General features: G+C 38.3%; 1 protein-coding gene across 3 annotated transcripts in view; it reads right to left on the bottom strand.

The window, feature by feature from the left end:
• Positions 1–14,182, bottom strand: part of ARHGEF3 (Rho guanine nucleotide exchange factor 3) — a 99,522-nt gene that overhangs the window by 55,151 nt on the left and 30,189 nt on the right. For 2 of the 3 annotated variants that reach the window (XM_085072698.1, XM_085072699.1), the window contains exon 3: positions 9,686–9,752. In XM_085072698.1, coding sequence (XP_084928824.1) covers positions 9,686–9,752 — 67 coding nt within the window. Of the gene's footprint in view, positions 1–1,360; positions 1,515–9,685; positions 9,753–14,182 lie in introns of those variants that run through there. The other variant, XM_085072701.1, reaches the window with a different exon arrangement.

Here is a 14,182-nt window from a genome sequence, read left to right as displayed (position 1 = left end):
CCACTGACCTGGGCAGCCCGTTCCAGTGCTTGATAGTGATTTTAGTGAAGAAATTTCCTTAATATCCAGTCTAAATCTTCCTAGGTGCAACTGGAGGCTGTTTCCTCTTGTCCTGTTATTCGTTACCTGAGAGAAGAGACTGAACCCCACCTGGCTACACCCTCCTGTCAGGTGTTGTAGAGCCATAAGGTTTCCATATCCCTGATTTGGAAACTACAGGCCCCTATCTTGATCACATATTTCTAAGAACTTTAAAGTACAGTTTTAGCCAGCATATACACAAATATTTTGAAATAACTTGGCTTCCTAAATGAGAGGATGCTCTCTAGTTTTCCAGGAAAGGATAATGTAAATTGGGGCTAGAGCTGCAAAATTTGAGATCACATCTGTTCACTGGTGTCCCTGATGTGCTACTCTTATTCACATATTAACAGCCTGAAATCAAACCTCAACACAAATCATTAAGAAAAACCAAGTACTAAATACTACCCACTGCAACACGTAAGACAGGTTGGAAAGTTTTTATGCTGCAAAGTTGGAAGTGACAGATTTTAATTCTATACTTTGTTCTACTCTTAATGAAACATGACAATCAGGAAGCACTTTATCCCCAAAATATCTAACCTGAATCTCCCTTGCTATTCCTGTGCTGCACTTGGCAAATACAGAGAGCAAGTGCCCACTTTGCAATTGTTCACACACTCAGAGACAAACCTATATTCACATTTTATATCGTCTTGTTTTTCTATAGACAAGATGCACTAAATCTTTAAAACTTCCCTCAAGTGCTGTATTTTCGACAGTTATAATCAATCTTGCTACTTTTCTGTCCACATCATTCCAAAAAGCTGCGTCCATAACAGCACCTGGTTTTCCAGGTGATACCAAATCCACATGCTGCAGAGCAGAATCATTCTTCAGTGTAAATACACTGTAAGTAGCATGTGTTACAACTTTCACTTTGACGATGGAGAGACTAATGCATACTGCTACAAGTATTCCTCTTTAAACCCTAGCATCAGCCAAAATTCACATTTTCATGCTAGGAGACAGAGGCAGAGATGTTTCCATGGGTATGATAAAAAAGCAAAAGCAAAGATCTAAACACATAATTATGCAGCAACAAATGACCAATACAGAGAGAAAAATAAACCATCCTCCATCCCATTGGGAATAGCAGAGTATATTACCTTAACCTTTAGCACATTTCTTTCCTTACAGTAGAAAACATTCCTGCCAAGCAACATTTTGGTTTAATCAATACCCAATCTTAAGCCCTGACACACTGGGAAGGAGTATCTGTGCAATTCCAACTTACACACAAATGATAAAAAGTTACACAATCCCAATTCACGCTTACCTGATGATGCACAAACAAGCAGCACCACACCATGAGTTTTGTATTGTACTCAGATTTTAGGAGGTTTCTTAATTTTCAGCGTGACAGTGAAAAATCTTTGCTACAAAAGAGTCCCTAAGTCTGTCCTCCAGTTTTCGGCAGGAACTCCTCCCCATGCAGCCACAGTTTGCTCTCGCTTCCTGTCATGCAGTGCACTTCAAGTGTCAGAAGCTGAGGGATCTGTATTGTCGTGTCTGTCTCTATTATGGTTTTTCTCTGACACACTGCTTCAAATAATATTTTAAGCAGACAAAATGTTTTACAAAGAGCCAATAAGTGAACAGCACCAGTATGGTGAAGGTAAAGATATCATTAACAGGTTTCTGAAATAACAGGTAGGTGTTTGGGAATGTTGAGCCTCAGTAACTGAAACACAGTCCATCTCCCACCTGCACAATTCTTAAACAGCAGCAATAGGCTTTAAACTCAAGGGTAGACAACTATCTCCAAATGTAGATGTCTCAGCAAACAAAACAGCTGGTAGATACTGAGCAGAACCTTTAAATATTTATTTTACTGATTTTTTTTTTTTTTTTTTTATTTGAAAAGTAAGGGGATGTGCTTAGGAAGAGTTCTTACATTAACAGTGGCATAATGGCAAAAACAAAGTCCAGTGTGTTTTAGAAACAGCCCAGAATAAAGGAACAAAGATGAGCATGGCAGAGCACCTCAGTTTTGGATGTAAGGACAAGTGCAGACTTTCATTTTATCCCTACTAGTTTGGTATAACTGAAGAAAGAATTCCACCTCACTCTTGATCTGTCCCTATCCCGGTCAATCTCTTGTGACTTGCTCAGATCTACAAACACAGAGCTGTTTTTGCCAGCTGCAGAATTCTGCATTCTTTCAGTGGGCAGGAATGTTAAGATAAATTTAAATTTGGGTAGCAAGGTAACAGCAATTCAAATTTCATCTTTAAAGAAAACAAGTCCTCAGTAAGCTAGCACAATTTTCTTCAGACTAAAAAGTTTCTGCTGAGCTTGGAGGAAAGAAGATAAAAGGTGAAACTGATACCAGTGAGCAACCAGTTCGTTTGAGAAGAGGAGCTGTGACATCTCTGCAGACAGAAAATACTGACTGAAAGACCTTTCAGAAAGCAGACATTTTAGGCCAAGACTTTAAAAAAAAAATCACTCAAGTACATCCCTCTTGGTGAATGCTGACTTCCCTGCCCAAAGGTGAGCTAAAACCCAACCTAGCCACTTTCTTTTCAGACCCTTCCAGCAGAACCTTAGTTTATGTCCTGCTGGAAGGGTCTGAAAAGCTATTTATATGTATTTCCAAGGAAATACATATAAATGCTATATACAAGCCTGCAATATTTTTCAATATGCTTTACTCTTCCTTTATTAACTTAGATCTAAGTTATTTCTTAAAGAATCCTATCTAAGGGAGATATTAGAATAAAACCTCCAGTACGGAGGATTTCCCAACTGTCTTTGGAAATGCTTTTGAAACCTTTTTCAAATGAGTAGTCCATCTATTTACTTTTTATTTCAAATTTATTCCACAGTTTTAAATAATAGTACCTAAGCACTGCCAAATTAGAAACTTTTACCATCAACTTAGAATGATCAGTGAGGTTTTACAGTATCAGTGCTAGGAAATTAGACAACAGACCATCACAATTTGGTAAAAGTGGAAAGAGTCACATTAATAATGTATCTTTGTAACAGGTTGTGATAACAGCAGGTTCTCCTGCAAGCACCTCAACTTGCAGGTTGATGATCTCCTGCAATTAAAACCAAACACAACACCACTTCAAGTCCATGTGTGCAGCCATTCATGTTTACTAGACATTTGAAAATAAAATTGCTAATATGAAACAGTGTAACATCAATAAAATACCAAAGTACAGTTCAAAGTTCCTTCTAAAATGTTGGTTTCTCAGACTGAGTGGAGTCAAATTCAGCTAGAGAACAGCATCACCCTGTTAACCATTACAGGTTTCTGAACAAAGTCATAGGAAATAGTAATTTCACATCATGTGTTCTCAAAGAGCAGGCACTGGTGGAGAGGGGGGAAACAAAGACAAAGAAATGGGCAGAGTTGGGTTTGAGTTAAATTGAACAGGGGTCAAGTTCATCTGCTGCTGAACAAAGAAAAGAACAGTAAATGACAGCAGGAGTACAAGGTAACACCCAGTCTATGATTAAAGACAGGAAATCTGCTCTATAACAGAACATCCAACCTAGCCTAGGAGAATCACAGTTAGACCTATCTGCTTTATCACACGCTGCTTCTAGCTCAGTATTGTTTGAATGTGCAAAATAGCTGGCATTGAGGGTTTATAGCATGTACAGAATACTTCTACTATAAATAACAAACCACACCCGGAACAAAAATAAACTTTTTACAAAGCACTTTACAAAGATCCATAAAGTAAAGCTCCACAATACTAAGGGGATGACCATATGAATTATTAAAAAAAAAAAAAAATCCATCCTGTGAAAAGGCAACATTAAATTATACAAAACTTTCCTAATGGGAGATATCACACTGCTTTCATTATCAGGAAAATTCAAAGCATTAATTGAATAACTGAGCTTTAGTAAGAAGAATTCCTACCCTTTACAGTGAAAGGTAAAGGTTTCCCCTTTTTCATGAGGAAACTATCTTGCAGATGTGAAAGTCTATGAAGGTCTTTTCAAGAACGTCTCAGCCAAGTGCTCTATAAGGCTCTAAAAGGGCTTCAGTGTTCTTGCCCCAAGAAACCTAGAATCTAAATTTTCTATAATTACCATGTAATTAACTTGAAAGCACCTCTGTAAACTAGGTGGACAGGCTTAATGGCTATGTACTTAATTCATAGATAACTTCAGATGTAAAAGTTTGAAAGTTTAATAAAACAGCTACTGAATTGAGTTAATGAAGTCAATGCAAACTCTTAAGCAGTACAGCACTCTCCAGGTAGCATGAGCAGTAACAGCTCATAAAACATTCACATGTTTGTCAACCTGAGTCCCAAACTATTGGAATCTTGGAATGTTGAAGACTAAAAGCCAGCCAGGATCATTCTCCTTTCTAACTAATTTACAAATAGCTTACAGATGTCTCTCCAGCACATTCACGATTTTTGCCACACTCTTGTATGCAAAGGACCTTGTAATTTACAGTGCCCATTGATCCTAAAAAGGGATATGGCCATGTATCACAGGCCTAAGAACCAATGTATCAGCAAACCATGTTTTGCCATGTTGCAAATAAAACATTTTAGTGTGACATGACTAACCTCACATCATACACTGTGGGGTAGAAGTTATGGTAATTAAGCCATGCTGACTCAGCACACGACTGTGGAATAATGCATTTTTTAATTCTTTAAAATTGTCCAACTGGTTTCCCTGCATTGGTTTTTGAATTCAGTGTATACATTAAGAATATAACAATTCTGATGTGTTTTGGAACTGCAGATGGAATTGACTACTATCCAGTTACGCAAATGCCACACAATGAATTTCTGATAACATCTCTATTTGTTTGCCAATATAAACCTTTCTGTTCCAAGAGAAATTAGTCTTGTGACTAATCAACAACAGTTCCAATGGTTTGTTCAAAAACAAAACCAATAACAAGCTAAACCATTTAAAACTCCGCCCATGGATTAAGCAGGGAGATATCCAACCCAACTCTTTTACAAGCAAAAATCAGTGTCCAGGCTTTTTGCTACTGTTTATAAGTTCCTGTCTTCTGAACTGGAAATTGTGTATCGTGGAAGGATATTTGTAATGCTCCTTACATTGCTGCTATCAATGGTGTGAAGTAAAGTTTCCCTGCTGCTGCAGTGATCCCAAGAAAGAACTGCAAGAACAGACTTACAGAGTTTGCAATGTCAGGGGCATTGTGGCCCAAGAAAGGTCAGTGCTGGACAGCAACACAAACAGCTCCTCCACAGAGACAGACTACAAGCAAGTCTGAGCAGAGCCAGGCAGTCAAAGAGAAGGGCTGAGACAACTGAACTCTGAAACGGAAGAGCTTGAACCCACTGTAAGAAGACAGAGGAAGAGATCTAAAGGAGTGAGCGGCACACAGGAGTTCATCACCTGCTGGAAAGTAGAAAAGAAATATGGAATTCTGTTCAAAGAGATAGGGCAATGAGACAGGTCAGGGATCAAGCATCCACCTGGCATCTCTTTAACCTGCTGCAGCTTAGAAGACACAGGACTCTGCAGAGGCAAGGGGAGGAGCAGCAGCACCAGAACAGCCATGGGGAGCAGGGATCCCAGCTGGACTCTCCTGCTCATGGAGCCTGTCTGTGGCACAGGAAGCAACTCACTCCTGACTACTAAGTCTCAACAGGTACAATTACTCCACTCCCAGCTACGCTGTGACTACACGAAGTAATCACTTACAAAAAGTCTGTCAGTGACACAAAGTAATCATGCTCCTCTGAGGAAACTGCTTAAATTGTCCATATGAGTACATTGAAATAACAGAAAACCACGTGTGTTCTTTAATGCATATGATAATTGTGTTTTAAAATCACACTGGTCATATTAAGATATAATGGTATTTAAGCACATTTGATCCAATAGTGAATAATTTTGTTTCAACAAGTATGAAAAAAGGCCTGTGTGACACCATTTCTAACCAGTTTCTGTTACAGGTAACATCACAGCTTAGGCAGACAATATCAGTGGATACAGAAATTAAGTAAAACCAGGCAGAATCCAGGAGAGGTACAGAGGTGCTTTCCATGGTAATAGACAATTATACAATTTCTGCAAGTAATCATTAAGTTAAAGCCAGGAAATCATTTCTTTTCTCTCTTAGCAGTTTTTATCTTTTTGAGATTTGTGCACCCTGAAAGGAATAACTGAAGTGTGCTAGTCTGCAAAAAAATATATTGTTTTCCAAATACTGTCTGAACAGTGTGGAATTCTTCCTATTTGGCATGAAAGACACCTTTTCTCCAAAAACATGTGAAGTAAAACTAGCAAAGAAACCACTTACACATCTATAATTGACTTTCAGCATATTTAATTTTTTTTTATGTCAAGTTTCTCATAAATTAGATCAGCTTTCCTCCCAGGTGATCACATCTGCAGCTCAGTTAGATAGATGCTTTTGCAAAACTAGAAAAAAACAAGAAAGGAGGAAACAGGAAGAAGCCTCATTGCAATAAATTATCTTCAATCTTCAGGCAACTGCACACTAAACACACGCCTCAAATTATTTGAAGTACAAAATGCTGGTTTAGATTTCACTATTTATTTTTAGCACTTAAGTTCTTCAGCCAAATTTGTTGTGTGTGGTGGAGGGAAATAAAGACACCATCATAATGGTTCGGATGTTTGCTTAAAGCATGCAGGAAATTATGTTCTCTCGGTGGAACAGCAGAGAGATATCAGAGACAAGTGCAGACAAAACCAGCATCTCTTCAGTTCTGCCTACAGCCCAATATCCTTCACTATTCAGGTAACTGCTTTTCTTTTGATTGTCTGGCAGTTTCTTCATAGTCACCTCAAATGTCGTCATAGCAACACTGGGACCACTGTGTAACACTATTTCTGCAAATGTACCTTTTTTTTTTTTTAAGAAAAACAATAATTTCAAGACTTCCATTCGCATATCTAAGTCTAGAAGTTATCCTGCTGGCAAAAACCAGGCGGGTGCTTTTAAGGGAGAAGGGAGGCAGACAGATAAAGCAGCTGAAATCTCAAACTCTCAAGAGAGATTCTTATTCTTCTTCAATGCAGAACTTCCTTATTTATAAAACTGACTACTCTTAGTAGGGAAAAAAATAACATACAAGCATATAACTCAAGACTGTATCATAACTAGGAAAAAAACACAGAAGCTTTAATCCCAACATCTAATTGTGTGTGGATGACTGTGCAAATGTAATCCTCATTTGATGAAATGCTTTATGAAATGAAGCTGTTTCCCACCCTACATGGCAACATAACACGTTATTTCCATAGACACCCAGAGCAGCATATTGACCTGCTCTCTCTTACTTATAAGCACCAAACAAAGATTTATGCAGTGTTTTCTTTATATTCATTATTGACCTGCCTCTGAATAGCCCCAATCCATTAGATATTTATGTTTTTTCTCCTTAAAAAGTCCCAGCCACAAATTGCTCCCCACCCACATCATCTTATCATCTCAGGGTCAGCACTTGCAAAGGCTGAATTGATAAACTTGCAGTGTTCTCTAGATTTCTGCCTCAACTTTGTACTTCCCTTTCTCTTCTTTCACACTCACTATCTTTCCTCCATGCGTATATTTTATGCATTTCCACTCTCTTTCTCTCACAATTCTTTCACACCTCTTTGCTTTCCCCACCCTGCCTATCCCTCTTTCCAAGTTGCTGGTTTCTCCACTTTCCTTCTCTAGTCCTATACCCTGGATCCTTCTTTTCTTTATTACTTTCCTTTTTTAAGTCCCACACCTAATACCTAATCTCCCTTGTCCTGGTCTTCTCTCCAGTGTGGGATATTCTTATCTCTGCAGGTTCTGTGTTTCTTCCTCTGAAATTACAGTTCTCACTATAAATACTGTCCCTCTATAATAGTCTATTTGCTGGACACCCGACTATAAAAATCTCTTCAAACCAAATTAACCTGATACCTCCTCTATATGCAGGAAGAGCTTATAGCAAAAAGATTTCACTGTTCAGTAACTTTATGTCTACATTTTATCCCAACTAGGTTTGATTAATTCAGTTAAAATAAAAAAATTAATTAATAAACTCCTTTCTCCCCACTGATACATAAACACTGCCCAAACTTCTGGAAGTCACTGCTATCACTATCTAAAAATGAGAGAAACATGATACCATCTTGACATGAAAATCCCCATTGAAAGAGCTAAATGTGATCTCTAACCATGGGGCTCAAAAGAGCTGCTCAAGATGGAAAACAGCCTCTTCTGATAAGTTTAAGTAAGGAAAAGAGAAATGCAGAGGAGTTTCTTTGGTAAATGTGTAGCATCCGGGCCTTCCTTATCTCACTCTGAGGTTTACGCTGGTGTATGTTCAAGGCTGCTTTAACATGTCCCTTTATCAGCATGATACAGAGAATTTAAACTGAGTGAACTCACTGCAAAGTGAGGATAGGGAGATGAACACAGTGTTGTAATTCTGTGCTTAATCACTTTATTCTTTATTATTTTTTATGACTGTTGAAATGATCCTGTATTGTAGTCTGTAATAATAGAAAAACAATTAAAAAAAAAAAAACATAGCCATGAATAAGTCAGCTCCAGAGCTGTGTTTGTTACACTCAAGTGTGGCTCAGCTCCACTGTCAACATTAACCTAGTTCTTATAGCCAGTAAGGTTTTAGTCCTGTTTGAGAAAATACATCAAAGCCAACCCATTATCTTTCACCATCTCTATGAAAACCTGTGTGACTTCAAGTCTGTTCATTGGGCTTTTCATAACAGTTTTTCCATCCATCAAAATAAAGTTAATGTTCATACAATGCAAACATCAACAGAGAGTGCTCACTTTCACACATCAAGTGAACAGCTTGCACAGTTTCTTCCCTTGATGCAGCCATTTATTTCAAACAATTAACTGCAACTGCCTACTATGAACTGTATGAAATTTTACAGCTGTAGAACTTGACATCTGTGTTAGTATCTCATAAGTTTTGTTAAAAATAAGGTGGCAGCCACCTGCCACAGATCTTCATTTCTACACATGAAGGAAGCAGTTTGAAGATCCATTAACTTGCTGCCTGTTTTCTCTAATGTTACTATTCCTATCTCCTTTCAGGTTCTTGATTCTGAAGTATTTTACTCCCCAGTTTTCTGTTCTTTGTGTACAGTTCACTCCACCTGCACCATGCAAGATCACAGACCTCATGCTGCCACTGTTACCAGCCCTAAGCCTTTACTTCAGTGAGCTGCTGCTCTGAACTTGGGTTCATTGCTTGTTTTTTCAGCTATAGCTCATACCTAAAATACTCTTCCAATTGTTTTCATACCCACCTTCTTCCTCCATTACTGTACTTCTGCAAAACTTTCAATAACTCTACAAGTATCTATATTAAAGAGTACCAGCTCAGCTTTCACTATTTATTTTCAAAATAGGTTAATGCACAGTGTGATTATGTCCTGCATTCCTCATTATAATACAGCCAATCACATTTAAAAAAAAAAAAAAAAAAGGCATTTTTAGAAAGCCTTCTAGGAGGGTACAAAACTAAAAGGTCCAGTTTAACTATTTTGCATTGATTTTAGCCCTCACAGATCATGGTTTAACTACAGCGTTACACTGCAACAGAATGAAGCAGGAGGCAATGTTATAGTGTGAACAAAACAATACAAAACTTACCCCTCTGAAATTCCATCCTTTGGTGGAAGGAAACAAGGAAAAATTATTCTGTTGCTGCTGTTTCGGCCTGCAAGATGAGACAAAGAAGTGTTTACATTTTTCGCTAACATATATTCTATCTCAATAACAGAATGACAATAGAGGGAGAAAAGAAAACCACATGTTTCAAGTACTAAGACACCTTAGACTTCCTTGGCTGTACCTCTGACAGGTTTCTGTCTTCAGTGTAGTTACATGTTTTAATTCAGACCGAGCATGAAGAGACATGGCAGCCTTTCAAGACTTCAGAGATGCTCTGACTTTATGTCTGACTGCAACTTATCCCTTCCACTGATTTTTGGCAGAGACAACCCTGACCCAAACAGTCTGTGAAGCTGCAATTACGCCACGTGATGCAAAGATGGTGCAGCTGGACTGGAGGGGGACACTTCAGAGCCTTTAATCCTGACAGTGAAGCTACAGAAAGCTTTAGAAAGCAAGTTAGCCAGCCTCTTGTGTGACGCTAAAAACTAGAAGCTGAGTTCTGTTTTTAGAAGTCCTTCCAAAAAACTTTAGAACTCCTTCCAAAAAATCTCTCTCCTACCCTATAATTAACACTACACAATTATTTCTGAAAAGTAACCATAACATGGGCCACTTCATTCCTAATGAGTGCTTTTCACCAGTAAGATCTTCAATTAGTTCACCAAGGTAGGCAAACATTGCTGAGATTTTACACATGAAGTCACATCAAAGCTCGAGTGACCTGCTGAAGCTGACCAGACCAACACACGGTTTGGCAGCAGCACCCAAGTGCTGAGCACACTGCCGCTCCAACCATGCAATTAGAGACATTACAGGAGTGACCACGAATAATAACAGGAACACAAAAACCTGGTTAAAAAACAGCAACTTAAATGGCTGCCTGTCAAACCTCACCATCCAACAACATGACAGATATTGAAGTTAAAGCACTGAATTAACACACAAGTTCTTCCTGCTGCTCATAATCCCTGAAGGACTCCAGCACATTGTACCCCAATTTCTTTTCTTAGACTGAGGATAGCAACAGTTTCCACTGTCTTTTTTTTCTGTCTTCTCTTTTTTGGTGTAAAATATTTGGTGTACAGACGTTTTCATTTTCATATTCATTACAACAGATCATAGAGCTGTGATCACAGTAAACATTTTTAGATGCCAGCATAATGCAAAAAATTATAATCATTACAATTAAGTTATTTTTGTAACATTGTTACATGTTGAGATGTAAATCTTCTTAGTTTTTCACTGTACCAGCCTGCCAACCAGAAAGAATATTAATATTGAAGTGCACTTTAAAGTCATTAAAGAGCACAAGGCAGCACACATGACACACTTTGGTGTTAAAGACTGTACCACTAATAAATCCTCCTACTATAGATTTCCAAGTTAAAATATTATTAAACTGAATTTCTAACCTAAAAGCCTCACTGGAATGGTAAGTGCATTATAAAAAGAGAAAAATGTGATTAACAAGAGCAAAGTACACAGAGTATCAATTGTCCTAAATGGTGTTTTGCACTTTTTTATTCACAGATGATCTCACAGAACCAGTCAGATTTTTGAAAAATTACTGTGAGCTTTCTATTACATTGTGCTCCTCAGTCATTTTTCAAAAAATATATGTTTGAACTTACATTTCATCATTTTTATCCTATATTTTAATGCTGTTCATGCATTTATTTTCCCATTTTGTTAAGAATTGCACCAGGTCTATACTAATTAAAATGAAGATATGGGTCACAAAAGACATTTCAACTTCAATAAAGCAAGTTTTATGACAATTTAGACAATATTTCAAGGGAAATGAAGACCTAATTAAAAATTCTCTCCCCACAATCATTCTGTAGTGAGAACTGAGAACTCTGAGCAATAAATTTGTCATATCATCCATCTGAACTCAAGTCCTTCCAGCAGAAGAATGACTAAGCAGTTGTTACCATCTATCTGTAACTTTCCCATTCACTGACAGCAACACAGATTACACAAAACCAGCCAGTCTTTATAAAGAGCAAACATATCAAATCTACATTTTGCCAATTTTCACAATAGGTATCCTCTTCCCTATTATCAGTCAAGACCCTTACTTCATTTTGGTGAGATTGAATCTCCCCATCATTCACAGTGGTCTGCTAACTCTTTAATACTACTGTGGTGTTATTAAAGGGCCTTAAATGCAGCAGCCTAATGGCACAACACAGTTTTACCAAAAGGAGCTAATCAAAAGGAAGGGAAACATATGGAAGTCACTGTATATTTCTCCATAACTTGCTGACCTGATTTGATACAGTCAGGGTACAACAAAATTCTTCACAATTTTTTTTTCCACACAATGTTTGCAGCACTCTTTTAAAACCAGACTGAAGCATTAGACTCATTTAGCACCCTATGTGCTACCTTAAATAATTTCTTCAAAAGCTGCCACTTTCATACATCAGGCCTGATTATTACTTCCCTATTTTCTACTCTGTCAGGGTTATTTGAAGTCTGGAACACAGTGAATGTGTCAAGCCTACTTTACCAACAGATATTACACTTTGGTAGAAGGGATCCTGGTCCAATAGCATATTAGATGCACTTGGTTTTGAAAGAAAATTATTTACAAGACCAACAATAAAAGTTGTCACTGACATAAGTAGGTAGCAGATAGAACAAAATAAAACATTAGCTTGAAGAAAAAAAGAGGGGCTATTAATAAGTATTAAAAGTGATGAGCAGGCCTGACTTTTGGAGGCACATAAATCTAAAATAAATTACTCAGGTACTACAGTAAGGCTCTTTCAAATGTCAAGGATGAGGCAGGGATGGTTCCCATAACTGAATGCACTGTGATGAACACTCTTGAAATGCACCAGATAGGTTATCACAGACTGTGTCACAGCGAGAGAAGGAAGCACAGGAGTAAAGAGAGGAGGAGTTCCTCCCTTAAATTACTTGCAGCAGGAGTCTCAAAGCTGTAATTTATAGCACTTGACCTTTCTTACACTTGACCTTTCTTACACATTGATCTCTTTTCATTTAGCTAAAAGGCACCAAAGCATTTTCTCCTCAGCACAGCAGTGTTAAGGAAAGACTAAAGGGTAATGAGAAAGGAGGGGTCAAATAGAAAACCCAAATCTATTTGAGCTTTTGCCTCCTTCCACCAGCACGACGGCTGTTCAGGGCTGAAGGCTGAACTCTTAATTCAAATTCAAATTGTAGGTAACAGCTCTGGCCTGATGGCTTAAGATGTACAAGCATGCATTTGAAACCAGCACAGAAACCGCTGAATCATCCCATGAAGGACCTTCACCTTGGAGGGGTCTTTGGGGGTCTCCAAAGACCACCAGGACATACAGAGAATGCGTGGTGCACATGCTAATGATATTAATGAGTTCCAAGAAATGATTTGTGTAACCACTCCTATCCCGGGGAATGTAATTAATATTCATGATTTTACCTATAACACTGTGTCTTTGCAGGTACTGAGGTGTGTGTGTTTGGTGGAAACAATTCCCACACACCCGGTGCATCGAATAAAGCAAATACCCACTTCTCTGACTTGGTCTCTGAAGTGTCTCTGGGCTCGATTGGGGCGTATCAGTAAGGATTTAATGGAACTCTTCAGTCTGTGGGAGGGAGACGTCACCGAACCCTCCATCTGAGCTTGGCTTGAGGATCACTATGGAAAGTTTATCTTGGGAATAAAAGCCTGAAACCAAGTCCCTCCACTGTGAGAAAAGTGCCGTGGAGAGGCAGCCCCGGAGAAACTCAGCGTTGAGCCCCATCCCTCTGAGTGTCAAACTCCTCCTTCTCAGTAGCAGAAGTTTTAACTGTGTATCCTCCGTATCATCTTTGAGCGCCAGCCCTGGCAACATAAGGCAGGAAATGGCATCTTCATGTCTTAGTAACTCAAATATATCTTAGATCCTTCTAAACATTTACCAGGAAATGACTGACTTGCTTACCTGCTAGTTCCTAGTGATCCTGTGGCTCAATAAGACTAAATCAGAATTTTTACTGAATAAAACTTTTAGTACTGCAGGAGCTTCTGACACTGGCAATACCTACCGTCCATGCTCTGGCACTTTCTTTGATCAAGGTGCTTCCACCACTATTTTGTAGCCTAAGGAATAAAATGCTTTTGTTTTAAGACGTGCAGGGTTTTCTGTTTAGGTTCCTTCACACACATACTATGGATGTATTATAAAAATATTTTTACACACCAAATTAACATGCCTCCCAGAACAAATCAGTGGAGCTTTTTTGTGCAACATTTACTGTGCTGTAGGTTAGTTATATAACGACAATTAGTAGGTAAAACTGTATAAAGGAATCTAAAAACTAAGACACAGACTGAATGTTTCAAAGTTTCTTTACACTTACTAACGAAAGAGTGTTATCTGCCTTGAAGCATGATGATGGGTTAAGTGAACAATTTATGGCAGTTTATATTAAGCTCACGCAACTTTTACATCTTCATCTGATCCTCCAGTCTAT

This window comes from Lichenostomus cassidix, chromosome 12, assembly GCF_008360975.1.
Source record: "Lichenostomus cassidix isolate B80296 chromosome 12, HeHo_3.0, whole genome shotgun sequence".
In the NCBI taxonomy this organism is placed as follows: domain Eukaryota; kingdom Metazoa; phylum Chordata; class Aves; order Passeriformes; family Meliphagidae; genus Lichenostomus; species Lichenostomus cassidix.
The sequence above is the reverse complement of the archived record's forward strand: the minus strand, read 5'-3'. Positions and strand labels throughout refer to the sequence as shown.